The sequence below is a fragment of the Poecilia formosa genome, unplaced genomic scaffold, assembly GCF_000485575.1.
Source record: "Poecilia formosa unplaced genomic scaffold, Poecilia_formosa-5.1.2 Scaffold790, whole genome shotgun sequence".
NCBI classification, from domain to species: Eukaryota; Metazoa; Chordata; class Actinopteri; order Cyprinodontiformes; family Poeciliidae; genus Poecilia; species Poecilia formosa.
Genome location: NW_006800729.1, coordinates 22996 through 41189, shown reverse-complemented (window position 1 = coordinate 41189; position 18194 = coordinate 22996). Strand labels below are relative to the sequence as shown.

The 18194-nt window shown below is 46.4% G+C and overlaps 3 protein-coding genes across 4 annotated transcripts in view; all 3 read right to left on the bottom strand.

Moving 5' to 3' along the window:
* Positions 1 to 134: 134 nt before the first annotated feature.
* On the bottom strand, positions 135 to 10453 carry LOC107834832 (MKL/myocardin-like protein 1). The gene is made up of 9 exons (XM_016666759.1): positions 10278 to 10453; positions 7126 to 7363; positions 2840 to 2905; positions 2652 to 2707; positions 1811 to 1886; positions 1561 to 1722; positions 1313 to 1494; positions 1111 to 1233; positions 135 to 422 (listed from the first exon to the last, which is right to left on the bottom strand). Exons 2-9 carry the CDS (start codon positions 7286 to 7288, stop codon positions 162 to 164), a joined length of 1089 nt encoding a protein of 362 aa, XP_016522245.1. The 5' UTR covers positions 7289 to 7363; positions 10278 to 10453; the 3' UTR covers positions 135 to 161.
* Positions 10454 to 10869: 416 nt separating this feature from the next.
* Positions 10870 to 17749, bottom strand: LOC103131585 (excision repair cross-complementation group 4). 2 transcript variants are annotated; one of them, XM_016666761.1, is made up of 10 exons: positions 17428 to 17749; positions 16306 to 16486; positions 15376 to 15571; positions 14908 to 15115; positions 14648 to 14828; positions 13948 to 14058; positions 13708 to 13839; positions 12504 to 13155; positions 12300 to 12412; positions 10870 to 11747 (listed from the first exon to the last, which is right to left on the bottom strand). In XM_016666761.1, exons 1-10 carry the CDS (start codon positions 17602 to 17604, stop codon positions 11005 to 11007), a joined length of 2694 nt encoding a protein of 897 aa, XP_016522247.1. In that variant the 5' UTR covers positions 17605 to 17749; the 3' UTR covers positions 10870 to 11004. The 2 variants fall into 2 exon arrangements, with proteins under 2 accessions (XP_016522247.1, XP_007543320.1); XM_007543258.2 differs by having other exon boundaries at positions 12504 to 13152; positions 13726 to 13839.
* The window catches only part of cpped1 (calcineurin-like phosphoesterase domain containing 1), a 26156-nt gene continuing 21858 nt past the window's right edge, over positions 13897 to 18194 (bottom strand). The window contains exon 4 of the mRNA XM_016666764.1: positions 13897 to 13942. The gene's annotated coding sequence lies outside the window, so the exon portion shown is untranslated. The remainder of the gene's footprint in view (positions 13943 to 18194) is intronic.

The window sequence follows — 18194 nt, the reverse complement described above, 5'->3', positions numbered from 1 at the left end:
TGTCTCTCTGTGTGTGTCTCTCTGTGTGTGTGTGTCTCTCTGTGTGTGTGTGTCTCTGTGTGTGTGTGTGTCTCTCTGTGTGTGTGTGTCTCTGTGTGTGTGTGTGTGTCTCTCTGTGTGTGTGTGTCTCTGTGTGTGTGTGTCTCTGTGTGTGTGGTCCCCTACTTGAGCGACGCCGGCAGGATGGTCTGGTAGTTGTAGTGCTGCTGCTGCTGCTGCTGCTGACTGAGGATCTGCAGCTGCAGGAAGAGCTGCTGCTGCTGCAGCAGGCGGGCGTAGGACGAGTCCATGGGCGGCTCGCCGGCATCCTGCTTCTGGTCCGGCGGGACGTACTGGTGGTACTTCAGCTTCTTCACACGCGACTTGGCCTCTTTGCCCTTCTTGCTGCGGCTCTTCTCAGACAGACTTTTCTGTTGGCTTTGCTGGAATTTAATCAGAAAAGAAACTGAATAAACTGACCTGCATCAGGCTTCACACAAAACATTCCTAAAGCGTTAAAAATAATAAATATAAAGATAATAATAATGATAATATACTGTTGCAGGAAGTACAATAACAATGTTATATAATAGAAAGTCAAACAGCAAACACAGCAGCCTATCGCCATGACGACGCTGTGCTGCTCCATCGTACCGTCCTGTAAAAACAGACTGAAGTTTATGATTCACTGTAAAACACAAAACTACACCAGGTATGTGTCTAGTTTCTAATGCAAACATATTCATACACTGACAATAAAACTAATCTAAGTAACTTTTCAGCTTCTTACTTAATATTGATTTTTAAAAAGTATTAGTTTCATTGACAGATTATTCCCTTGATACAGGTGAAATAATCTGCCAGAGGAAATAATTTTTTAACAATATTCTAACAATGATTGACTGAAAATAACCTTCTGTATCTTACTGAAAAGTTACTTGTAAGTTTTGTATTATTTTTAGTGTAATAAGATATTTTCATTAGAAACTAGACAGAAATGCCTGGTAGGGTTTTGTGTTTTCACAGTGACCTCATCATAAGTCATATTTGACATTTTACAGTGATCTGATTGGCTGTCCTCACTCCAGGTGCGCTTGTTTTGCTTCAGGGGAGGCGGAGCGTCGTTCTCACCTTGACCAGAGTCGGCCCCGGTTTGGAAGGCGCGGCGGTGGGCGGGGCATGCTGGACAGGTGGACAGGTGAGAGGCTGCTCATTGGCTGAGGCCGGCTTTGGGAAGTCTGCGCCTGGAAGAGGCTGAAGCAGCAGAAAAAGAGTTGAAATAAACATGAGAGTAAATCCTCCTGAAACCAGCAGGGGGCGCTCCATGTCTGACCTGCAGCATGGCGATGGCAGGCAGTACTGCGGGCGCCGGGCCTGTCGGCGGGGTTTCCGGGACTCTGCTCTCTCCAGGTGAGGGGGCGGAGCCCTGAGACTCCTGGCTGGCCGGTTGCTCTGGAGACACGGCGTCGTAGCAACCGTCCTCCTCCAGAACCTTGGGGTAGTTGACCTGGCCCACTGCGGGTCAGCAGAGCCGTCAGTTTGGGCCGCGCCCGGCGAGGCGTCCCGGCGGCGGCGGCTCACCTATGATGGCCTCCTTGAGGCTGGACGCCACCGGCAGGATGTTCTTCTCCACCAGCTCCATGGGGCCGGGCCGCTGGGCGATCTTCTCGTTCAGGTTGTCGGCCAGCCGCGCCCGCTTCAGCTTCATCTGGGTCGCCTGCAGCGACGGCTCTGCCCCCGTCTCTGCAGGGGAGGAGCCAAAACGTCACGCACTCAGAAAAACAGCAACGGCAACGCATCACACGGCTTCAAAGATGGAGGACAGCAGCACCTTGCAGGATGTGCATCCGGACCAGCTCGGCGCGCTCCGGCCGGCTGCGGATCTTATGCTTCAGGAAGTTCTCCGTCTGAAAACAAGCCAGGATGTCAGCAAACGACTCATCTGGTTAATCAATCACTGGAATAATAATCAACTAATTTAGTAATCGAGTTTTAACTGGAGCTGAAAAGGCTGAAAGAACAAATGAACTAATGTTTTCTTCATCTGTAAATCTGTTCTACCAGAACTCCTGAAGTTCAGTTTCAGCTTCAAGTTCTGGAAAATCTATCAATCACCTTTAGCCATTCAATTATTAATCAATAATAATCTCCAGATCAGTTCAGCTGCAGGCGAATCCTTCGCTTCAAACTTTATTACATTTTAGGCAAGAAATGTTTTTGATTCCAATAAAGGAATCGATTTATTATTTACATCTTTTAATCTATTTCTAATATTTTATAAAAAGACTCAAGTGGTTAAATGTCTCTGTGCCCCATGAATCATCACTATAATTGATTACTAACAATACATAATATTAGACAAACTTATGAGCTCAGCTTTAATAAATTAGTAAAATCTCAAATAAAAGATGCAGATCTTCTGCTCTTATGGACAGAAATGACTTCAGATTAACACTATTATCAATAATGATCAATAATTTATCTCCATCCATTTCAGGCATGAAAAGATAAGTAGAATTCCCCTAAAGGGAATTCTACTTATTAAATGTTTCTGATGCTTTCTATCAGTGGCGGCCATATTGGATAATGAACTCAGAGTTTCCATGGTTTCCCTTCAGAGCAGAAATCTGAAGCGCGTTCAGCCTGAAGGAGGCGCTGTGGAGTTTTCTCACCCTGGCTCGCTCCAGGCTGCGGATCTGGCCGTGAAACGCTGCTGGGCTCTTCAGAGCTGCGACACAAACACAGAGTTCAGTTCTCCTCGTCTTCCTGCGGCGGCCGACCTGGAAGACGTTTACCGACTCGGACCTGAGCGGGCGGCGGCCTGCGGAGCCGCCACCACGCCCCCGGCGGCGTTACTCACGCGGCATGATGCCCTGGTCCACCAGCTGCTCCCGGGTCCGCCGCTGCTGCAGCCGCAGCTGCAGGACTGCAGGGAGAGCAGAGACGCGTCATGAAGCAGCAACCACAGAGCGACACGGGCGACGGGACGAAAGCAAACGGTAACCATGGAAACGCATCACCTCAGGCCAGCTCTGACCTCACCTTACCAGAGGTCCGTGAATCAGCCGAGAGCCGCTTAGAAAGCGCGACCCGGGGGCCGTCTGGGGCCCTGAGTCAGAACCCGATAATCTAAACTTGGTTTGGAGGTTCAGGCAGAAAACACAGATTTAAAATCAATGTTTCAAAGAAAACAAAAACAGACAACATCCACCTTATTCCTGGAGGTTTACTGGGGAAACGATTATGTGTCTTACTTCCTGTGCCCACAGGAAGTAGCAGTATTTCACTGTAATTTGTAGGATTTTTTGCTAATCTATATTCATAATAGAAGTTACATCTCCCTTTTCGGCTATATTCACAGACACACCGTCTGCTGTCGGAGAGCTGCTCAGTGCAGAGGATCATAACTGAGTTTAATCAGGGGGGCGACAGGAACACGATCGCTACATTTTGTAACGTAATGACCGTGAGTTAGCATCGCTGCTAGCAGCTCGTTTCTCTCACAGGAATACAGAGAAAAGCAGAGAAGCTGCTCAGAGTCTGAGCTGCTGTTAGCGCCGACGGTGTAAAACACCAGAACTACATATCAGCTCGGTGTGAGGTGAATTTTATTTTTCGTTTGAATTTAAAAAATAATAAAGTTCATGATCTGAGTCTTTATCATTATGTTTGGGGCAGCAATACTTTTTTTTATAAGACAAAATAAAATATCTGGGTTTATTTAATCCATCAGAACCAGAACCTCGAGGTTCTCCGTTCTGAGTGTCGCTGCAAATCAGCGGAGAAATATGGAGAATCTCCCCACTGGACCAGAACCGAACCGAACCGCATATTAATCTGTTACAGAGAGCAACTTACCACTGGAAAGTGTCTTAAGATGCCCTTGTGAAGCTCGGGGAACTGTTGTGCTGTTCATAGCTGTACTCTAATAATCCGACCAGGTTTAGTTTGTGGCTGCAGCAGCAGGTGTGTTTTGAATGTGCTCCCGAAACAAAAAGGCAGAACTTGGAAAACAGTTGCTAACATCTAAGCAAATGGCGGTTCTGGTTTGAAATCGCACCTATAAATCACTCAAAGCCTCCTGGGGGCTCGGACATTAAAATGAAAAATGTAAAAAAGTTTTTCTTAATTTAATTAATTCATAAAAACAACCAGTTTTACTAAAATAGAGACTTGGGCATTCCCAGTTAATAAAGTTTTCAAAACAGGGGCGCTGGGCGTTCAGCTCAGTCCTCCACGCCGCCGCAGGTTCGATTCCCGCCTGGAGACTTTGCCCCACGTCTTCCCCTCCGTTCTGTCGGTTCACTAGAGCCGACAGAACCTTAAAGTTAAGTTTTCAACATAAACCAGGAGTGAAACGAAAAGAAAACGCAGAAAAACATCAACCTGACGAGAAGCAGAAACGGGCCGCAGAGCTCAGCTCACACATCAACACGGGGCCTAGTCAAAGTATGCAGGGCAACGTTTTCCCAACAGACTTCCTGTCGGCGGAAATGTTCTGCTGCTCGGCTCCACAAACACATCGTGACCTTTGACCTGGGAGAGAGGGATGACCTCACAGATCTGGAATGAGAAAGTCTGGCACAAACACGAGCAACGAGGGGGCAACAGAGGGGCAACGGGGGGGGGGCAATAGAGGGTTACCGGCACAGAAACTCGTCCTCAGGAGGAACAGCCCACAGACTTATCTGCTGGAATTTCCTGGGGCTGGTGCCCCTCCCCACCCTGTTGCTGCTTCATCCTGACTCCATGCTGAAGGCGCAGCGATGCGAACGGCTCTGCAGCCACCAGAGACAGAAACTCTCCTCATGCGGCTCAAATCCCTGCTGATTCACTGAGACTTTACATCAGCACTAAAAACCTCTAAACAAAGAGAAGGAAAATATGGTGGAAGAAAAACTGATTTCAGGTCCTACAATTAAAACAATTAAAAATGTTCATCAAGTCCCACCACTATTACTTTGACTTTTCCTCCAATCAGCACATACTTAGCATCAGGTTGCTGTGAGAATGTGAGACTTTGAGCTGCTTCCTTTCACTGCTGCAATGTCCAATAAAACCACAGGCTGTCCTTGTTGGCAGAAACATCCTGATCTGGTGGATCAGTAACCAAGAACTGGAGCAGAAATTACATCCACTAGTTAAAATGTTTCTTTCTTTAACTGATTTCTTTTGTCTGAAGTGATTACCTCCACATGTGATGAATGCCAGGCAGACTGGCTCTCCTCAGAGTGCTTTTAAATCACTGGGTAGGTTGCCTGTCTGCTAGGTCTCTGCTGCCTCTCAGCACACCATTTCTCCTGACTTCCTAATACATCTGCTGCTCTGCAGCTAAATTAATCACTTCTTCTGTTTCTCAGTCACAGGCTGCCGTTCTTTCCTTTACATTTTTTCTTTCTACGTATTTTTCAGCTACAGTCATGGAAATTAATGCGACCACAACGAGCCACACGGTCCAATGCAATTTAAAAGAAAAGCTGCTTCTTTTTAAACACAGAGACGATGGATTCAGATTTAGGAGGCCAAAGGCTCGGCGGCATGTTTCCGTTTGCTATTTTTAAACGCATTACAACTGACCTGCTAAAACACAAAACCTTACCAGATATTTCTGTTTCTACTGCAAACATCTTAGTGCACTAAAAATAAGACTTTATAATAACTTTACAGTAAAATGTAGGAGCTTGTTTTGAGTCAGTAAATTCTTAATAGTGTTAAAAGAGCAGATTATTATAAGGAGAAAATGTTATAAGTGAAAAATAATCAGTGTAACTAGAACGTTTTAGAATCAATATTAAGGAATTATTAAGATAAGATCATTTATTAGTTTCCTGTAGGAGAAATCAGTCTAGGAAGCAGGAGCAACAATAAGAATAAAACACAAATGTCAGATCGGCAGCATATCCACATTCACATACAATCCATCCTCTTCATGCTGCTCTTCATCATCTGGGCCTCCTGTAGCTCTGAAACAACTGACTGAAAACTGAAAACAAGGTCTTGAAACTTGTTGAAAAGTTTCCTGTAAGTTAGTTTTGTCTTATTCTAAGTGTGTGTGTTAAAAGCTAGACAGAGATATTTGGTAGGTTTTGTGTTTTTGCAGTGAAGGATCCAGAACAAACATTACAGATCAGACATGAAACACAGAGAAGGACAGAAAGTTCTGATCCAGAAGCTGCACTGCAGATTTTAATCTCTATGAAAATAAATGATGTGACAGGAAGGTCTGAGCGGAGCTCGGTCCGACCTGCGGCGTTTCTAACAGGATGATCCCTCAGCAGGAGAAACGCTCCACAAGTCAAACTAAGACAGGAGGCCGAGCCCAGAGCCGCTGGTTTCCATGGTTTCAGGAGGATTTAATGAGCGTCGTCGTTTCTGCTGACAGCAGCAGAGGAGCCGCCAACATGGCGACACATCAGCACCTGCATGGCCGCCGCCGCCGCAGAGAGAGCTCTCTGCTGGGAAACTACCACTCACACTTTCCACTGGTGGGACGCTGCCAGTCTGCCTGGGAGAACTGGGATTAAATGTTGGGCCAATCAGATCGCGGCACGCTGTAACGACCCGGATCTCTGCCGGCCATCTGAGTCCTGATCAGAACCAGACGGGTCCAAACACTGGAGGAGTCAGGGAAGGCTAAAGATGATGATGATGGCCTGATTTACAGCCAAGATGGCTGCTGGAGGGGACGTTAGGTCAGCAAGCAGCTGATCGTCTTCATAAATAATAATAATATTTTATAATGATAAACTCTGGATCAGTTTCAGAAACGATTTTATCTAAATAAACCCAAACGACTTCATTCATTCAACTTTTTTCTCGCAATATTATGACTTTATTCTCCTTGTCGCTGCAGCAGCAGCAGCAGCAGCAGCGTCGTCGCCGCAGCAGCGTCGCAGCTGCAGCAGCGTCGTCGCCGCAGCAGCAGCGTCGCAGCCGCAGCAGCAGCAGCGTCGCAGCCGCAGCAGCGTCGTCGCCGCAGCAGCGTCGCCACAGCAGCAGCGCCGCAGCAGCGTCGTCGCTGCAGCAGCAGCGTCGTCGCTGCAGCAGCAGCAGCGTCGTCGCTGCAGCAGCAGCAGCAGCGTCGCCGCAGCAGCAGCGTCGCCGCAGCAGCAGCGTTGTCGCCAGAGCAGCAGAGCGTGTTCTCACCGTTCTTGCGCTCGTTGAGCGGCGGCAGGCTCTGCGTGGGCTGCAGCGACAGCTCCTCCATCTCGTGGGTCACCGCCTCGCTCTGTGGGCTCGGCACCAACAGGCTGGATATCCCACAATCCCCCTCTGCTGTGAGCTGCCGCCGGGGCGCCCAGGGCTCCATCCTGCCTCAGGAGGGGGGCGGCCGGGGACAGCGAGAGAGAGTGGTCTGGGTCACTGGCCCTTTAAGAAAGGCAGCCTGCAGGGAGAAGACATGTCAGCAGGAAGTAGAAACTGTGTTTGGAGCGAAGCAGCTTGATGTTCCTGTTGGCCTTAAAGCTGCAGTAACTTTTATAAAAAAACATTTTTTTACACATTTATTAAATCTGACTCTATGTTGTTACTGTTTAATATGAAACAGATAAAATGAACTGATCCATCTCTAATCTGCTGCTGTCTGAAGAAATGAACCAAAAACAACCAATCAGAGCCAGGGGCGGGGCTTAGTGCTGTTATGCGCCAAGCCCCGCCCCCTGGCTCTGATTGGTTGAGAACAAACTTTTCGGTTTAGATTTTGGTGACAAAGTTTGGTGGATTAAATGAAACTCAGAAGGTCTGATTTTATTTTTAGTGACCAAGTTTATAAACTTTATCATTCAGTCCCATGTTTTTAGTTTGTGTATTTTATTATTATTTTTTTTTCTTTTGCAATAGTTTATTCTGATCTTCGTAAACTTTCCAGGGGAAATAAAGTAAAAATTATTGTTTTATTTATCATAATGCCAGGTCTTCTTATCTTTTTCCTAAGTACTGAAATTATGATGCTGTGTCTAAATGTTTTGTAAAATTTGCTTCATTGGGAATCAATAAAGATAAAATAAAAAAGAAAGCAGATGTTAGCGCCAGAGGCATCAGGGAGGAAGTTAAAGGTGTGAAAACCAGCAGGAGGCGGAGCCACAAATAACCTGAAATATTTGGAGAATAATGGTTTGTTACTCAGCAGCAGACGATGACATCATGATGACAAAGGAAACTAAGAATAGAAACGGGTCAAGTTTCTTCCTTCCTCTGGCTGCAGAAACAGAAAGTCCAACAAACAGTCAAAGATTAAAATAAACTCGCTCTGATTCAGATTAACGGCTTTACTGGACGGAAATGAAACATCAGAAGAAGAAAACTGATCAGTTTGATCAGTTGATTAAACTGTCGCTTCCTGATGGAAGCGGTCGCGTCGCCCTAATGAGGCCCGCTGAGCGACCATTCAGGGAAATGCTGCTGCAGGCATTTGAAGATGAGTGGGGAGCAAAAGCCATGACGATGATGAAGCAGCACTTGGAAACGCCGGGTGAAGCCAGTGAACACACAGAGCTGCAGCAGGGGCTGATGGGAAAGCTTCAATCAGCACACAGCTGATGCCTTTTAACGAGCATAACGACTAAAAATCAGTAAATGTTGGAAAAATAAAAGTTTAAGCTAAAGCTACGATCACACGCAGGAAAACGCGACTCACAACCGACTTTTGTCCCAAAACAAAAACCCTGAGCTGAGCTGACGGTTTTCATCAGACCATCAGCTCAACGGCAGTGTCTTCAGTCAGAGGCTTCTGCAGCGCCGCTGCAACACTGATCTCTACAGGACACCAGCCACACTGCCTCTTCATGATGGGAGTTACGGTTAATTTCTCAAAGTATTTTTCAGCTGAACAGCTCGCAGTAAATATTTTATGTTCAAACCATTTCCAACTTTTAATTTTTTGGTAGTTTTTCTAACATTTGTTCCATTAATCATTAATGTTTTGGTCATTAATCTGAAGTGGGTCTGGGTCCCACGGACTAATCAAAGCTTGCACTAGTCCAGCAAAAGCAAAGAGGTTTCAGATCCGCCACACAAAAACAAAAATCCCTGAAAATTTATCTCAGATGGAGGAACAGAAAACTGGGCTCCATGGCAACAACAGATCAATATTTCATAATCCTGATTAAAGAGCGGGTTCAAAACGAGGAAATGAGAGGAATAACAGACAGGCGTCTCCACAACAGCAACACAGGGAAGGAGGTCAAAGGTCAGCTCTACTACAAACAGGCCTGGATGAGAGGAATGCCAGAGATAAAGACCCAGAAAAAGAGAATCAACAAACCACCGACACGTTCAGATTAATAATCACTCAGAAATAAAAACGCACTGCATGTTGAAGAGGGAAAATGTTCAAATTAGTGGATTTAAATAATCTGTAATCTGTGAGACAGGAGAATAGCTCTGAAGATGCTGAGCTGATCACAGGAAGCAGAGATGAAATGTCCTACTTAAAGCTCAGACTGAACCTTTATCTGGTAGAAAATCACAGTTCAAACTGGGAGACACTAAAACTGAAAAATATGTTTAAATTTTATTCCTATTATTAAAAATCTGGCCTTTTCCAGGGGAATCAAGGCGCCTCAGCTCATTGCCTCAGCAACAGCCTTCAGTGTGGAAGTTTAAGCCGAGGAACGCTAGCTGTTAGCATCATCAGTAAGTGAAGAGGAAACAGGATGATTTTCAATGGAGGCGAGTCACCTGATTGTTCAGGCTGGCCTACAACTAGACTTTAATATTTACACTTTCTGAGGCTTTGTATTAATTTTATCCAGATATTAAAAAAGATCCACCCACCACATGATGTCACTTCCTGCCCACATCCTTTGTGCCTGATGCTTTAAAGCGCATTTTATTATTTACCTAGAGCATATGAAGACTGTTTCATATGAGGAGGAAGAACTTTTTCACACAACTTGTTAGCTTAGCATACAGTCCAAACCTCTGGAGAACAAACCAGCCACCTGGCAACCAGGTGAGGTGTCTCTCAGCGAGTGACATCACCGTGGGACCGCTGGTGGGAGTGAGTGGGTGTGGGATAAGCTAGCACTGGCTAGCTACTTTAAACCTGACAGGTGAGACTCAAACCGTCAGGTGTCAAAGGTGAAGCGACAACTGTCATTTCCAGAAAAACGTCCCACGGTAGTGAGCCCACTCTCCCACGCGGCCCTGGGTAGTTTCTCCCCCGCTCGCCTCCTGTCGCGCAGTGTCACATCCCGACCCGTTCCCCAACAACAACCTCCTCTGGTTAGCTCCAGTTAGCTCATTCAGGCTAGCAGGCTAAAAACAAGCCAGAACTGACCCGGCTAGTGGGCTCTTACCGAACTCTGTCGACTCGAAAGCAGAACCCATCCGAGCCGTGGATCAGGACATGCCCATCGGGCTGGAACAGATTTTTCTTTTCCTGCCGTCTCAATAAGGAGCTGAAGTTTATTTCGCGGAGTAAAATGGCTGCGCCTCGTCTGGCTCCGGGATGCAGTGACGTCAAGACGTTGGAGGGGGAAGGGGCGTGGCCTCCATATGGATTCAAAGCCCGCAGGGATTCACACACTTAGGAAAATTTAACTGAGGTTATTTAAACACGGTTCGGCAAAAGAATGAATACGATGCTAAACTGAATTTATAAAACTTTATAATCAGATTTAACTAAAATACAGGTGCGGACGTAATTAGACTGTTTTACTTTAGCATACTTTTAAACAAGAAAAAGTAAAAAAGTAACCATCCAAGAAATTATGGGAGTAAAAAGTTTTTGATAAAAAGGCAAATCAAGTATTCAGTAACTTTTAAATATACATTTCATTGTATATTTAAAAAAAATGACAAAACATTAATTCATCTTAGTATTTACAACCTGAGCATAAAACTAGAACAGTTATTGGTTTGTGACATTTTAAAAAGTAACAGCCTTTATTTCCAGGGTTCCAAGCTTTAATAAAAAATAAATAAAAGCATCATTTTCAGTAATTTCAGATATAGAAAGTCCAACAGGAGTCCATTTTATTCCACAGTAATTTCACTTTTTTTCTATAAAGTATAAACCATAATTCATGATGTCAGTTTGTGTTTCTGCGCGGCAGCTGGAACATCTGCAGCGTTGTGCAGGAAGTCATGCAGCATCCTGGCGTTGTTGGCGTTCCCCAGAGCGGCTGCCAGCTCGTCGCGGCTCCGCCCCGCCAGCTCCGCCACGCTGCCGGCGCTTCTCACCAGCGCCCGGTAGTTCTTGGCGTTGACGCCCGGCATCTTCATCAGGAAGTCGTACGGCCCGGGGTTGTAAAGGTCCGCCGACTCGCCGGCGGCGTCCGACTCGGCCGTGACGGCCTGGGCGGCGTCGGCGTCCGGCTCGGCCCGGCCCAGCTTCAGCTCCTGGAAGAGCTCGGCGGTGGCGTGCGGCGACGGGCACCACAGGATCCGGAGGCGGGGGAAGTGCAGCGTGAGCAACGTCAGCTTGGAGGAGACGTCGGTGGAGGAGATTTCGCTGCGGAAGTCGGAGCGGGCCGTCAGGGAGAACGGCTTGGCCGGGTCGAACTCGATCAGCAGGAGCGGCTTCCGGTAGCAGCGCGTCATGGCGAGGCACTGCGTGTAGAGCCGGCCGCTCTGCAGCGAGCCGATCAGGTCGCTCACGCTCTTCCGCTCCACGCAGGTGTCGGGCGTCAGGATGTAGTCGCCCACCTGCAGCGTGACGGGCTCGATGTCCAGGCCGCGGCGGTGCAGCAGCGCCGGCAGCTCGCTGCGGAACTCACGCATGTCCACGATGACCCTGGAGGGCGCAGCGCCCGGCTCCTGGCCCCCTGCAGGCCGAGGCAGGAAGGACAGCCTTCATTTTTACACATTACTGAAACCGTCACCAGGTTGACAGGTAATCTGTTTCTCCCAGTGCTAACAACCAATCAGAGCCAAGAGGCGGGTCTTAGCGCTGTCAATCATGGCCCTGCTTTCTGCTACACTGAAGCTAGCATAGCATGTTGTGAATGCTAAGGTTAGTTAGCATAGCCACTAATGATGCTATCCTAAATGTTTAATTTTTCAAAATTAGTAGATTTAGCAGTGAATACATGAGCCTGATTGACAGCACTAAGCCCCGCCTCCTGGCTCTGATTGGTTGTTTAGCTCAGTGAGGAGGCTGATCTTCTCACAGATTAATAAATATTTAAAAACATGATTTGATAAAAGTGAAACTGCAGCTTTAAAGTTTCTGAAAGGATTTCAGATTTACAGAAACATTTTACTGCTGATTTTCTGTGTGAACATGAAAAAAAAAAGACCATTTCTGCTTTGATTTGATTTGTGACGATGAAAATGTTGCAGTTTGTGGTACGATGAGCTGCGGGAACCAAACGGACCTGCTCTCCTGCTGTTGGTGGCGCTGTTGGCCGGCTCTAAACTCCTGGCTAAGTCCAGGTTGGTGTTCTCTCGCCCCTCTCTCTCCTCTGGGATCACCATGGTAGCTTTTTCTCTACATAGACATACACACACAGACAGTGAGCAGATATACACACTCAGACAGGCAGTGAGGTCAAAGGTCGGCTCTTCGGCCCGGTTCTGACCTGATCAGGAGCTCGAAGGCTTTCTTCTCGTGGGACAGCGCCGTGAGGTACCTCTGCTCCTCGGTGGAGCCGCCGTAGATCAGGAAGTAGACGCGCAGCGGCTTCCCGGGCCGGCCGGCTCTGTGGACCTCCAGCTGGCGGACGAAGCTGAGCTCGGCGTCGTACAGAACCACGAAGGCGGGCTGGACCTCCTGCAGAACCCGGGTCAGGCTGTGCGGGTCGGAGCAGCCTCTCAGAGGGTGGATGACTGTCAGCGGCTCCTTCAGGACGCCGTAGTAGGAGTCAGACGACAGATTCAGGTTCAGCTGCTCCTCCTCTTCCTCCATCAGGTGATCTTCATCATCATCGCCGCCCGGCTCCTCCTCCTCCTCGTCCTTCCTCATCATCTGGGTCAGGGTCAGAGAAGTTCGGCTTTTCCCCGTCTTGGTGCTTCGTTTCTGCGCCGGTTCTTTCCCCTTCCCTCCTTTTTTCACCCAACCTTTCCCCTTCTTCAGTGAGTCTGGGTCAAAGGTCGCGGCCGCTGCAGCAGGGTCCCGTTTCCCGACGGTCCGGGCGTAAAGCCGGTTCAGCAGCCAATCAGAGCCGTGCTTGATGAGCTGCTGCAGCTGCGCGCAGGTCCGGTCGTCACTGGCGCAGATCAGAACCCGACCTGCAGGCGCAGAGACAGACTTCCTGTTTGCAACAGGAAAAAGTATTCACACCCCCTCCACAGGGCGCACTAACTAAAACCGCAGAGAAAACTCGGGTTTCTTTAAAGACGTCACCAAATCTGTCAATATTCTGCTAATGAAACAGAAAACGTTTCACAGCTGCTGTTTCTGTTCAGTGATGGAAACGCAACAGGTTCTGGAAATAACATCCTCCAGTTCCCAACATGCAGAATAAAATAAATATCTTTATTTTATTATAGCAGAAGACAGTTCTAGTTCCACGGGTAGATTATTTAGAACAAAACATTTGAAATAATCTGCTAATGGAACGAGAGCCTGAAGGACTCTTGACTGAACCGGCTCCTCCATCTTACTGACAAGTTACTATGAGTCAGTTTTATCTTATTTTAAGTTTACTAAGATATTTGGATTAAAAGCTAAACCAAAAACTCCCTGAACCTCTGTGGGAACATTCCAGAAATAATTCTACATTTGAGAAGAAATTAAAGTGCAAAACCTTTATCGTTATTATCTGTGACCTTTAGAGAGTTTAAGTTCACCAGCTGCTTCACCTGGCCGAGCCTCCTGGTTCTCCTTCCTGATCTCGTCCAGAACCTCAGTCAGAACCTCCCACTTCGGACTCTTCTCCAGCACCAGCTCCCGCCTGACCTCCGCGACACGCTGACCTTCAGAAAATCAGACAGGAAGTGAGGGTCGCAGACAGGAAGTGAGGGTCGCAGACAGGAAGTGAGGGTTGCAGACAGGAAGTGAGGGTCGCAGACAGGAAGTTGTACCTTTGTGGTCCTCGGCGGTCAGTTTGGGTTTCTTTCCGCCGTCGGGGCAGCGGTACACTCGGCTCCTGGCGTTGACAAACATGGCGGTGCTGCAGTCCAGGAAGAGCCAGCCTGACAGGACCAAAGGAGGAAAGTCAGAGCAGCGAAACGTTCAGGCCTCACGTGAAACCTGCCGGGTGTTTCTGGGATTTAAGCACAAAGCAGCTGATGAAGATGAAGAGGATGAACGTTTTCACGTCTTAAACAGATCCTCAGTATTATTTAGGTCTGAACTTTTACTAGGACATTCTAACCGATGAGTTTTATCATGTCTGTAGCCATAAGGAGATCTACAGCTTCTCAGTTATTTGTGCTGATTGTTTTTTTCCAGACGATTTGTGTTGAGTAAAAGCAGATCTATATTTATAGTTCTAGTTACTCCAAAGCAGAAATGTTAATGAACCAGAATCTAGTTTTTGAACCTCTGTATTTTAATTATCTGTAATAAATCTGGTCCTCGGTTCCAGAATGGAGGTTTAATTAGCTGAACTGGTTCAGAATTATCAAATAAATTTGTAATTGAGGCAATTTATGTTTAAAAACAGAAATGTCAGTTCATCTGCTTTTCTGTATCGGATCGGTATCAGCCGATACTAAACCTCAGATATCGGTATCGGAAGAAGTGGATCGGTGCGTTTTAAGGTGGTTTAGTTTGTCTGACCTGAGTTGGAGCCGAAGGTCTTCTGGCTGGAGCGCAGCGACTCCAGCAGGTTGAGGAAGGTGACGCAGTCGTACTGGGTGAGGTAGAGCAACAGAACCCGGAGGACCTTCAGGTCCTGGACCAGCGCCTTGGTCTTGGCTCCCAGCTGGTGCCACAGCGGGTCCAGGTAGTGACGGATCGTCTGGAGACGGAGAAGCAGACCATGAAGGAACGTGGAGGCGGCTGAGCAGGAGAAACGAGCTTCGCTCCACAGCAGAAACCTTCTCAAAGCCGTTCCCCAGCGCGTTCTCCAGCGACAGGTCCTCGGCCTCCAGGCTGGGGTTGTAGCGCTTCAGCTCCTTCAGGCAGGCGCTCATGATGTCCAGGATGGAGCTCTGGATGGCCCTCATGGCCGGCGTCAGCGACACGTGCAGCTCCACCACCTCCGGCTTGTGTCTGTCCAGCGCTGCGTTCACAGACGCCTGGAATCTGAGAACATTTTATCAGAAGAGGTGAGCATAAGACTGACATGAACTAAACATAAAAATAAGACTGTGATAAACATGAAGGAGTCTTTATGAATGACTGTCATCATGAAGTGTGTAAATAATGACACCTTTAATCAAAGTTTTCATTTAAGTTTGCCTTAAAAGTGTCATTATTTATCAAATGACTTCATGAAGACTCCTTCATGTCGACGTCAGTCTCCTGCTCTCCTCTGCAGGTAAACTGCTGTGTGTTTGTTGCACCTGGGCCACAGGTAAAGCTTCTTGACGAACAGGTTCCTCATGACCCGCTCCACCTGGCAGAAACCCGAGCAGAAGGAAGTGGCCTTGTCAGTGAATGCTTTGATGAAGCCGGTCTTATTCTTCTGCCTGAACAGACGAAGGATGAACGCCTCCTGACACGACTCCATGATCTTATGAGCCCGATACACCAGGATGCCTGTTAAACATGAATTCATTCATGAAATGTTAATGTCATGATTTCATCCGCTTTCCCACTGATGGTCCTGAAGAAACACTTCCTCCTTTACCTGCAGGATTTCACCAGGAAAATGATGATAAATAAAGAATTATAGTTTCTGTTTTATATGAACATAAAACAAATGAACTAAACTGACATTATTTTAATCTTTTATTCCAGATACAATTGTTTTTACTAGCGTAACTTTATTTGTAAAGCTCCTTTTATAGGTCAGAAACTGTAAATACTTAATAAGATAAAAACAAAACAGCAAACATGTGGCATAAAGTCACAAGTAACATAACATATTGAATATTACCAGTTTGATCATTTAAATCATAATATTTTGGTTGTTATTGAAGGAATACGCTGTTAAACTCCAGAGCTGGTTATTAGTCAGGCTATCTGCTCATGTAGCAGCAGCTTGCTAACAGTGTTACTTGAATTAGACCAATTCATGTCTGTATAGTCAAATGTAAATGCCACTTTTCAGCCAGCTGGCTGCCAATGTGCAGCAATTCAATTCAAAAATACTTATTAATCCCAAAGGGAAATAAAACGTTGATGTAACTTATTATTCAGATTCTTCACAGAGTTATTGTTGGCGTCCTGTTAGCAGGGAACCAGACGAAAAGTTTGATTAAAATGTTAAATGTAAAGTGAACTGGCTGAAATAAACCCAGCAGTTCTTCCTCCATTGGTCTGTCTCTGACCTGAGATGAGGTGGGCGGGGATGCGGTCGGTGAGGAAGTCCACCACCAGGATCCTGCTGGTGACGAACAGAACCCCCCCTCCGGTGTAAACGCCGCAGCGCTCGGCGCTCTGGATGTCGCTGGTCACCGTCCTGGGCAGGTGGGCCACGCCCTCCACCCGCAGCTGCTCCGTGAAATACTCCTGAGGAGCAGAAGGACGGTCACCGGTCGGGCCGAAACCCAGAGGTCACGTAAAGGTGAAACCTGAAGGTCCACAACCGGATGACACTGAACACGGAGAACTGAAGTCAAGTAATGATGTCTGAAGCAGCGATGCAGAGAAACCATTTACACTTATTACTTCTACTGTAGTAATATTATTATAAAATAACTCCACTAGAGTAAAAGTTATGACTCCTCTACCAACCTGGGGTTAAGGTTGGTAGAGGACACATTCCTTCATGGTTTACCTGCTGACGTTCATTCAAAGCATATTTTTTATCTGTCACCTGAAGATTAAACTAATGGACTGTAAATCATATAAGTTATCACTTTGGAAAGCATTATGTTAAAATAAAAATTTGATTTGGAAGTCTCAGTTTCTTACACCTAAATTTGTTGTCATGTTCTTAATTTTTATTTTATTCTTTAAAATATTGCAGCAGAGCTAAACTGGCTGACAATTTCACACAGTGAATTCGATGTAATGAGTAAATAAATACTAGACTTGTGGAAAAACTGGAACGCTACTTTTAATCTAGAATGCACAATTTGTGTAAATATTCCATACACAGAATATATATTTCAAATGCGCAGTAAATGTAAGTAATGTTTTATTTACACCAATTAATCTATTAATGTATTTTTCCCATTATAATTTTTATATTACCATCTTATGTATTGTTTCACTGACCGTTTTGCAACCTGAGCTGCTACAGAATTCATCAGAAGGTAAAGTTAAACATTTTAACTCCATCACGACTGAAAGTAGCAGCAGGACTTCCCTTAGAGAGCAAACGACCACTAGTAACGGTTCTATCAGCCACCATTAGCCGACAGCTGTCGCCATGGTGATTTCTGACCCAAACCACCATAACAGGACAGTACCGAGTGGCCCCGGTGCTAAACGAACCACCTCCGAACCTGTTCGGCCGTGGTTGTGTTGAGCAGCAGGACCAGGCTGCCCTCCTCGGAGTAAACCCGCATGAACTGCAGCAGGACGCGGTCTATCCCCAGCCCCTCCGCCGCCACCAGCAGCCCGTCGGACTCGAACAGACCCAGAAACATCTCGGTCTCGAACTCCAGCAGTGGGCCCGCCATCTTGGAAATCCGTTCAAAGCGTTAAAACGTGACCGAGCGGCAGCTGCTACCCGCCGCCGCTTCTCAGCTGTCAATGTTTTGAAACGACACACTTCCGGTGACAACAAGACAGCAATGCGAGACTTCCGGTGAGTTTGGCGGTCAAGATCAACACCGCCATCTTGTGACAGTAAAGATTATAGTGTTTTTGTATTGATTTTAAAAATCTAAAACTGAATGTAGCAGAGATAAAATAAATAAAGCCAGCAGTGGAAAGTAATTACCTTGAGTAAATATTTGGAAAAAAGTTACTCGACGTACTCAAGTTACTCAATCTGATTCTCTCACATGGATATTTATCCATATGAGAGAAAACTTCATTTTTTCCTTAAAATGAAGATCTTCACTGAATGAAGAACAAACACATTTAAACCACAATATATGAGACAGTGAAGTTTGTTAGAGTGAGACCTCCTGTTAGTAAACCAGTCTTGATGTTCCCTGCTGGCAGTAAACTCCACAAATTGTATATTACAAACTATATAATAATAATTTTAAAAAAAATTCCCTTCTCACCCTCCGCAGTCTCTCTCTCTCTCTCTCTCTCTCTC

Bases quoted from the DNA above. Each gene is read 5' to 3' on its own strand.
- LOC107834832 (XM_016666759.1), bottom strand. From the start codon at position 7,288: ATGGAGCCCTGGGCGCCCCGGCGGCAGCTCACAGCAGAGGGGGATTGT. The intron at 2,906-7,125 runs GTGAGAACACGC...CTCTCCCTGCAG, and splicing joins GCTCAACGAGCGCAAGAACG to TCCTGCAGCTGCGGCTGCAG. The intron at 1,234-1,312 runs GTCAGACATGGA...CTGCTGCTTCAG, and splicing joins CTGCCATCGCCATGCTGCAG to CCTCTTCCAGGCGCAGACTT.
- LOC103131585 (XM_016666761.1), bottom strand. From the start codon at position 17,604: ATGGCGGGCCCACTGCTGGAGTTCGAGACCGAGATGTTTCTGGGTCTG. The intron at 14,829-14,907 runs GTTTCTGCTGTG...CTCCGTCTCCAG, and splicing joins TGGGGAACGGCTTTGAGAAG to ACGATCCGTCACTACCTGGA. The intron at 13,156-13,707 runs TTAAACTCTCTA...TCTCTGCGCCTG, and splicing joins AGGTGAAGCAGCTGGTGAAC to CAGGTCGGGTTCTGATCTGC.